The following is a 9718-nucleotide window of genomic DNA, read 5'->3' on the forward strand; positions in this document are numbered from 1 at the left end:
ATGAGTGTGTATGTGTGTGAGTTTGTGTGTGTGTTTGACAGAGAAAGAGAGAGAGAAAGAGAGAGAGAGAGAGAGAGAGAGAGAGAGAGAGAGAGAGAGAGAGATTGAGAATATGCCTGTCTGTGTGTGTCTACGTATTCTGTGTTTCTGAATTTGTCTGTTCTCCAAACAGTCCTATCTTTGTATCCAAAAAAATTCTTTGGATCCATCATCTCCTTCAGAATATAGGTTCAGTCGTTTATTTTACATATCAATCCAGTCATTTCCTCCAATTACTTTTGCTTGTTTGCTTGTTTGTTTTGAGACATGGTTTCTCTGTGTAACCTTGGCTGTCCTGGAACTCACTCTGTAGACCAGGCTGGCCTTGAACTCAGAAATCTGCCTGCCTTTGCCTCCCAGGTACTGGCATTAAAGGTGTGCACCACCACTGCTTGGCTCATTTCCTCCAATTGTTAAGAGACAGTAAGAATGAATTGTTATCCTTAGCACTGGAAAAGAATCAGAGATATGTCTGCCTTTGTTAAGCACAAACAATAAGCTAATTGGGTGGCCCACCATGAAATTACCCTTTCTACCACATCTGGGTTAACGTCCTCACTCTGTAGTAGGCTGATCTTGAATTCAGGAATCTACCAGTTTTTGTATCTTTCTGATAAACTGGTTCATAATGTAGCTATCGTTGTTCCTTTAGATTCATGAAGCCCCTCATAATTCATATTGCATTCTTATATTTTACATAGTTAAAAAAGGACATTATATTTGGAACTCATGTATTTAGAGTTCTTTTCCATAGCCATAAAGTCTGTCCTAAAGGTCCTAGTGTTTACCATTTTACTGAGATATTAGCCACCCCTTCTGCTCCTAGAATTGTACTGTCTCAGATTATCATGGAATCAATAGCATTAACAGAGAGGGCATTCCTCAGAGGAATTTGAAAACAGGAACATTATTTCACAAACAAGACTTACACCTATAGCAGACATTAAAACTAGTTTAGGCTCACACTGGGGTCCTGTCCCAGGGCCAGAAATCATGTCACTCTATCCTCACTAGGGCCAAGCTTCTACTTCTCCACTCTCTCCTCTCTGCCTTTCTGTCCATCTAATATCATCTTAACTCCCCTCCCCTTGTCCTGAATAAACTCTATTCTATTCTAAACATCCATGTGACTGGTCCCTTAGGGAGAAGGAATGCCTCAGCTTGGGCATGTTGAGACACCTCTTTCCCCATACTTTACCACAAGCCTATTTCTTCCCTCTTTATATTATTATAAACCCATCATTTAGTGTTCTTTCATCTTTCATAATGCCAAACCTCAGCAGCTGTTCTGATTTCTCATAAGGCTAAGCCTCAGTGCTGTCCTTGACCCTATTTATGCCTTTGAAAACTAGTATCACTTGAAACACATCATCTTTTGCCTCTTCTGGACCACAGTTTTTGAATACTGACACTGAAGAAATACTTCACAGAAATTTTGCCTCATTGATTCTGGCTTCTTTTTAAGCATCCCAGTGGAACAGTTGCAATTGACAAAATAAAATAATTTTAATTTAAAATATTGATTTCCCTAATAGAACTATTAAGGGACTCTCAGATCTTCCTCTAAAACTTAAAAAGTCAGGCTCCAGGATTCACATTGCTGTAAGCATCATCATATATGTTCCCCAAATCACTCAGTAATCTCAGAATACTCAAAGGAATTTTCTCAGAAAAAGTTCTAAAGTTTTTTTCACCAACGTTTTCAAAAGAAGGAAATAATGTCCCATGAACATTATACTAATTTTTTATCTTATTTAGGGTTCCTCTCATTGTGATAAAACACTATGGAATCAAACAATTTGGGAAGGAAAGGCTTTATTTCAGTTTACAACACTCAGATCCCACTCCATTAATAATGGGAGCCATAAAAGGAACTCATAGCAGGAACCTAGAGATAGGAATTGAAGCAGAGATCACTGCATGTGCTGCCTATTGATATCTTACATCATTTTTCTTGCATCATCTGAGACCACTGTTCAGGAATGGCACTAAGATTCTGGTTTTCTAGATATATCTAGGCTTGTATTATGTTAACAAAAACAAAGCTGTGCTCTATTCTTTAAAATATTTACAATTCTTGTATTTTAAATAACTTATTTAAAAAAAATGAGGTCAGAGAAGAACAGGTGAGTGTCCTCCCTAGCAGTCAAATTGTTCCATTCTCTAGACTTAGTTTTTCAAGATCCAATTTCCTTTATCTCTACTCCCACCTCACTACCTGCCACATGGTCATGACTCTGCCCCAAATTCTGGCAGACACCAGCTGCTCAGGTCATAACTGTGAGAAAGACAGAGACTCCTTGCCAGAACTCAAGCCCAAAACTGGATCAGAGAATCACCAGGACCTCAGAGCTCAAGCAAGTTTTGGCTATCCAGGCTACAAAAACTAAAAGTTAAAAGAGGAAATAGAAACTAAGGAAAAATACCCATCTGACAAAGACAAACTCAGAAAATTGCACTAGACCTATAATCTTTCCAAACTCAGATACATAAATGCCAGAGTAAAAAAACAATCATCGCCAGGGCAGCATGGCATTTCTAGAGCCCAACTCTCTAATGACAGAAAGACCTGAATATTCCAATGAAACTGAAGTAGAAGAAAACTTTCTTAAAACAAACTTTATAAACACATAATCATTTTTGAAGAAAATCAACAATAAATCACTTGAAGAATTGACAAACCAAAACTGAAAGATATTATAAATCCCTTAAAGAATGCCAAGAAATCCAGAAGGTGGGGGAAAGAAATCACTGAAGGAATCAGTTCTTGACCTGAAATTTTTTATTCGATATATTTTTTATTTACATTTCCAATGGTTTCCCCTTTTCTAGCCCACCCACTCCCCAAAAGTCCCATAAGCCCCCTTCTCTCCCCCTGTCCTCCCACCCACCCCTTCCCACTTCCCTGTTCGGTTTTTCCCTATACTGCTTCACTGAGTCTTTCCAGAACAAGGGGCCACTCCTCCGTTCTTCTTGTGCCTCATTTGATGTTTGGATTATGTTTTGGGTATTCCAGTTTTCTAGGTTAATATCCACTTATTAGTGAGTGCATACCATGATTCACCTTTTGAGTCTGGGTTACCTCACTTAGTATGATGTTCTCCAGCTCCATCCATTTGCATAAAAATTTCATGAATTCATTGTTTCTAATGGCTGAATAGTACTCCATTGTGTATATATACCACATTTTTTGCATCCACTCTTCTGTTGAGGGATATGTGGGTTCTTTCCAACTTCTGGCAATTATAAATAGGGCTGCTATGAACATAATGGAGCATGTATCCTTATTACATGCTGGGGAATCTTTTGGGTATATGCCCAGGAGTGGTATAGCAGGATCTTCTGGAAGTGAGGTGCCCAGTATTCGGAGGAAACACCAGACTGATTTCCAGAGTGGTTGTACCAATTTGCAACCCCACCAGCAGTGGAGGAGTGTTCCTCTTTCTCCACATCCTTGCCAACACCTAGAGTCTCCTGAATTTTTAACCTTAGCCATTCTGACTGGTGTAAGGTGAAATCTCAGGGTTGTTTTGATTTGCATTTCCCTAATGACTAATGAAGTTGAGCATTTTTTAAGATGCTTCTCCAGCATTCGAAGTTCTTCAGGTGAGAATTTGTTGTTTAACTCTGTACCCCATTTTTTAATAGGGTTGTTTGGTTTTCTGGAGTCTACCTTCTTGAGTTCTTTATATATATTGGATATTAGCCCTCTATCTGATGTAGGATTGGTGAAGATCTTTTTCCAATTTATCCCAGGGATGTAGGGTTGGTTCAATATATGGAAATCCATCAATGCAATCCACTACATAAACAAACTCAAATAAAAAAACACATGGTCATTTCATTGGATGCTGAAAAAACATTTGAAAAAATTCAGCATCCTTTCATGCTTAAAATCTTAGAAAGAACAGGAATTCAAGGCCCATACCTAAACATAGTTAAAGCAATAGACAGCAAACTGGTAGCCAGCATGAAACTAAATGGAGAGAAACTTGAAGCAATCCCACTAAAATCAGGGACTAGACAGGGCTGCCCCCTTTCTCTTTATCTTTTCAATATTGTACTTGAGGTATTAGCTTGGGCAATTCAACAACATAAGGAGGTCAAAGGGATACAAATTCGAAGGGAAGAAATCAAACTATCATTATTTGGAGATGACATGATAGTCTACCTAAGTGACCCAAAAAACTCAACTAGAGAACTCCTACAGCTGATAAACAACTTCAGCAAAGTGGCAGGTTATAAAATCAACTCAAGCAAATAACTGGCCTTCGTATACTCAAAGGATAAGCAGGCTGAGAAAGAAATTAGGGAAATGACCCCCTTCACAATAGCCACAAACAATATAAAATACCTTGGGGTGACTCTTACCAAACATGTGAAAGACCTGTACGACAAAAACTTCAAGACTCTGAAAAAGGAAATGGAAGAAGATCTCAAAAAATGGGAAAACCTCCCATGCTCATGGATTGGCAGGATCAATATAGTTAAAATGGCCATTTTGCCAAAAGCAATATATAGATTCAATCCAATACCCATCAAAATCCCAACTCAATTCTTCACAGAGTTAGAAAGAGCAATTCTCAAATTCATCTGGAATAACAAAAAACTCAGGATAGCTAAAACTATTCTCAGCAACAAAAGAAAGTCTGGGGGAATCAGTATCCCTGACCTCAAGCAATACTACAGAGCAATAGTGTTAAAAACTGCATGGTATTGGTACAGTGACAGGCAGGCAGATCAATGGAACATTATTGAAGATCCAGAAATGAACCCACACACCTATGGCCACTTGATCCTCGACAAAGGTGCTGAAAACATCCAATGGAAAAAAGATAGCCTTTTAAACAAATGGTGCTGGTTCAACTGGAGGTCAGCATGCAGAAGAATGGGAATTGATCCATCCTTGTCTCCTTGTACTATGCTCAAATCCAAATGGATCAAGGACCTCCACATAAGGCCAGACACTCTGAAGCTAATAGAAAAGAAACTGGAGAAGACATTGAGGACATTGGTACAGGGAAAAAGTTTCTGAACAGAACACCAATAGCGTATGCTCTAAGATCAAGAATGGACAAATGGGACCTCATAAAATTACAAAGTTTCTGTAAGGCAATGGACACCATCAAAAGGACAAATCGGCAATCAACCTGAAAATTAAAATAGAAGTAATGATATTTTCAATCACCATAAATGGAAAAAACAGATATTCCATGAGAACCAAAAACTTAATATTTATTCACAAATCCAACTCTGTAGAAGATACTAGAAGGAAACCTCAAAGAGGAGATTAACTACACCCAAGAGAATAGAAGAAATAAATTCTGTGCCCGAAAAACTAAAAGAAGGAAAGCATACACACACACACACACAAACACACACACACACACACTCACACTCACACTCACATACACACACACACACATACACACACACACAAACACACAACTAATACTACTTGCAGTCCTAGTTAAGCAAAAAGAAAGTAAAAAGAATTGACAAGTATTTTTTATTAGTATTTCTCAACAACAATGGTCTCAGCTTTCCAGTAAAAAGACACAGGCAAACTGAAATTATAAACAGTATCTATATATAATGTAAAAACATTTCTCCATGAACATAGTAGAACATGTATCCTTATTACACGCTGGGCAATCTTTTCGGTATATGCCCAGGAGTGGTATAGCAGAATCTTCTGGAAGTGAGGTTCCCAGTTTTCGGGGGAACCGCCAGACTGATTTCCAAAGTGGTTGTACCAATTTGCAACCCCACCAGCAGTGGAGGAATGTTCCTCTTTCTCCACATCCTTGCCAACACCTGCTGTCTCCTGAATTTTTAATCTTAGCCATTCTGACTGGTGTAAGGTGAAATCTCAGGGTTGTTTTGATTTGCATTTCCCTAATGACTAATGAAGTTGAGCATTTTTTAAGATATTTCTCCGCCATCCGAAATTCGTCAGGTGAGAATTCTTTGTTTAACTCTGTACCCCATTTTTTAATAGGGTTGTTTGGTTTTCTGGAGTCTAACTTCTTAAGTTCTTTATATATATTGGATATTAGCCCTCTATCTGATGTAGGGTTGGTGAAGATCTTTTTCCAATTTATTGGTTGCTGATTTGTCCTTTTGATGGTGTCCTTTGCCTTACAGAAACTTTGTAATTTTATGAGGTCCCATTTGTCAATTCTTGATCTTAGAGCATACGCTATTGGTGTTCTGTTCAGAAACTTTCTCCCTGTACCGATGTCCTCAAGGGTCTTCCCCAGTTTCTTTTCTATTAGCTTCAGAGTGTCTGGCTTTATGTGGAGGTCCTTGATCCATTTGGATTTGAGCTTAGTACAAGGAGATAAGGATGGATCAATTCCCATTCTTCTGCATGCTGACCTCCAGTTGAACCAGCACCATTTGTTGAAAAGGCTATCTTTTTTCCATTGGATGTTTTCAGCCCCTTTGTCGAGGATCAAGTGGCCATAGGTGTGTGGGTTCATTTCTGGATCTTCAATCCTGTTCCATTGATCTGCCTGCCTGTCACTGTACCAATACCATGCAGTTTTTAACATTATTGCTCTGTAGTATTGTTTGAGGTCAGGGATACTGATTCCCCCAGAATTTCTTTTGTTGCTGAGAAGAGTTTTAGCTATCCTGGGTTTTTTGTTATTCCAGATGAATTTGAGAATTGCCCTTTCTAACTCTGTGAAGAATTGAGTTGGGATTTTGATGGGTATTGCATTGAATCTGTATATTGCTTTTAGCAAAATGGCCATTTTAACTATATTGATCCTGCCAATTCATGAGCATGGGAGTTTTTCCCATTTTTTGAGGTCTTCTTCCATTTCCTCCTTCAGGGTCTTGAAGTTCTTGTCATACAGATCTTTCACATGTTTGGTAATAAGGATACATGTTCTACTATGTTCATAGCAGCCCTATTTATAATTGCCAGAATTTGGAAAGAACCCAGGTATCCCTCAACAGAAGAGTGGATGCAAAAAATGTGGTATATATACACAATGGAGTACTATTCAGCCATTAGAAATAATGAATTCATGAAATTCTTAGGCAAATGGATGGAGCTGGAGAACATCATACTAAGTGAGGTAACCCAGACTCAAAAGATGAATCATGGTATGCACTCACTAATAAGTGGATATTAACCTAGAAAACTGGAATACCCAAAACATAATCCACACATCAAATGAGGTACAAGAAGAACGGAGGAGTGACAGCTTGCTCTGGAAAGACTCAGTGAAGCAGTATAGAGCAAAATCAGAACAGTGAAGTGGGAAGGGTTGGGTGGGAAAACAGGGGGTGGGAAGGGGACTGATGGGACTTTCGGGGAGCAGGGGTCCAAAAAAGGGGAAATCATTTGAAATGTAAATAAATATATCAATAAATTAAAAAAAATAAAATATAAAAAAATCTCTCCAATTAATGGTTTAAAAACGCTTTGATTGTGTGTTTCTATTTGTGTTTCTGAATATTTTTATTTTATTCAACTATGAAAAAATCTGAAGATTAATTTTTTCATAGCCTCCTTTATCTGTTTGTTTCTAAGACTGTAGATTATAGGGTTTAAGAATGGAGGAACAATGGTATAAAATACAGATATAGTCATATCCTCAATCATTTCTGAGTTTGCTGTTGGTTTTAGATATACATAGGCACCAGAACTAAGAAACACAGACACTACAATAATATGAGGGACACAGGTAGAAAAGGCTTTCCCTCGCTCTCTTTTGACAGGGACCTTCAAGACAGTTGATAATATGTGAACATATGATATGACAATGAAGGTAAGGCAGCTACCACTGAGCCCAATGGCAGTCAGAAGAAGTAAGAGCTTGTTGTTAAAGGTATCAGAACAAGAAAGCCTCAGCAAAGAGGGGATATCACAGAAGAACTGAGGAACTACATTAGAGTGACAGAAGGAGAGCTGGAATGTTTTGAAAGTGTGCATACTCGCAATGACAATAGAGCTAAGTAGGGAAGCCAGCGTCATCTGAACACAGAATTGGTGGTTCATAATCACAGGGTAGAGGAGAGGCTTGCAGATGGCTACATATCGGTCCTGGGCCATGGTGGTAAGAAACTGAATCTCTACACATGAACAAAAGAAGACCAAAAAGATTTGTGCTGCACACCCAGCCACAGAAATATTTCTGTGGTCAGTGAGAGAGTTGATACAAGCATTGGGCACAGTAACAGAAACATAGCCCATGTCTAAAATGGAAAGATTCCTGAGGAAGAAGTACATGGGTGTGTTCAAGGTCTGGTCAACTGTAGTAACAATGATGATGATAAGATTCCCTATCAGGCTGCCCAGGAACAGAAGCAGAAACAGCACAGTGAGTGGGAGCCTGAACTCCCAAGACTCAGCAAAAACCTCCAGGAGAAACTCAATCACCAGGGTAGAATTGGCCATAGTATCAAAGTGCAGGTTAACCTGAAAGAGAAAAGCACCAATGGAGAATAACTTAATTGATAGATCACTAGCATTTCTCTTGAAACTCTTTATTTTTCTGTTCTAAAACTGGCCTTTACATGGGAAAAATCAAGTATTTTTTCCTTTGGTTTACATGCAGTTTTATTAGGCATATTTGTTAATACACATATATGTGGCTATCAAATTGTATGGTATGATGCTAAGGACTCAGAATTAATTTCCAATATAATAGCTATTTTGTGAATACTATTATTTTAATAAGTATTAAGTTGTTTAATATAAAGTTATATAATATGCTAAGTTCTTCTTGATAAAATACCAGCATCAATTAGGAATGCCAGAGATATTTAACATGTGGAGTATATTTTTAAAACTATTTTGTATTTATTAAAATATATGGATTTACATACAAAATGTATTTATGTTGTATGATTATTTTATATATAAACATATCTGTCTATCCCTATGGCATAGGATAGAGAAAAGAAGTGAATATAAGAGACCTGGACATAAAAAAAAAGGTTGAGAAATACAAATAAAGATGAACATGATAGAAATGAAAGCTGAGGAAATTATCTCACTCAGTTTTTGGCTTGTGTCATACTTTCAGAATAGCCCATTTGCTGGGAAACCTAGACACAGTTAATTTCCTATGCTGGAGGCAGAGTTTTTTCTTTTTTGAGAATCTTTGTGTTTTCTAAAAATTCAGTCATATTATAGATAATAATTTAAATTTCTTAAAACTGATTATTTGGTTATATGAATAGTGACACCTGAAATATTGCTTCGCTAGTTGAATCCTGCAACAAAGACAACTTTGTAGATATAGCTTAACATGATACAATGTTTTATAGCTTTTATGTCCTTACCAGTGTGAGTCAAGTGTAGCTGATGTAAAAAAACACTATAAAATCGCACAACATGTTTTCTTAGTATGGATCAACACATTGTCTATGTCCCTGAATAATTCATGTTATAAAAACCATAAATTCTAAAATGTACGATCAAGTATAGTGGTGTTAATGGGAAGAATTTAAACTGTACGAAATTAAATGCAAATTGCCATTAGCTTAATGAAATAAGGTAACACTTTTTATCAAATTCTCCTGGCAACCACTAATAATTCTACATGTTATAAAATATTAATGGTACTGCTGTGGCAGATCCCCTGCCAGTTCTGACACAGGGCAGGACCCATCTCCTGATACTTTCTAGAGAACCAGCAGCAAGCAGGGCATTCCT

General features: G+C 37.6%; 1 protein-coding gene across 1 annotated transcript; it reads right to left on the minus strand.

Annotated features, from left to right (window-relative positions):
- Window positions 1-7525: 7525 nt before the first annotated feature.
- LOC127681556 (olfactory receptor 14C36-like) lies at window positions 7526-8455 on the minus strand. Its single transcript, XM_052177932.1, has one exon. The coding sequence runs from the start codon at window positions 8453-8455 to the stop codon at window positions 7526-7528; it is 930 nt and encodes a 309-aa protein (XP_052033892.1).
- Between the last annotated feature and the right edge of the window lie 1263 nt (window positions 8456-9718).

This window comes from Apodemus sylvaticus, chromosome 1 (genome assembly GCF_947179515.1).
Source record: "Apodemus sylvaticus chromosome 1, mApoSyl1.1, whole genome shotgun sequence".
NCBI classification, from domain to species: Eukaryota; Metazoa; Chordata; class Mammalia; order Rodentia; family Muridae; genus Apodemus; species Apodemus sylvaticus.

What these genes read in the sequence shown, in the direction of transcription:
- LOC127681556 (XM_052177932.1), bottom strand. Translation starts at nt 8,455, where the DNA reads ATGGCCAATTCTACCCTGGTGATTGAGTTTCTCCTGGAGGTTTTTGCT.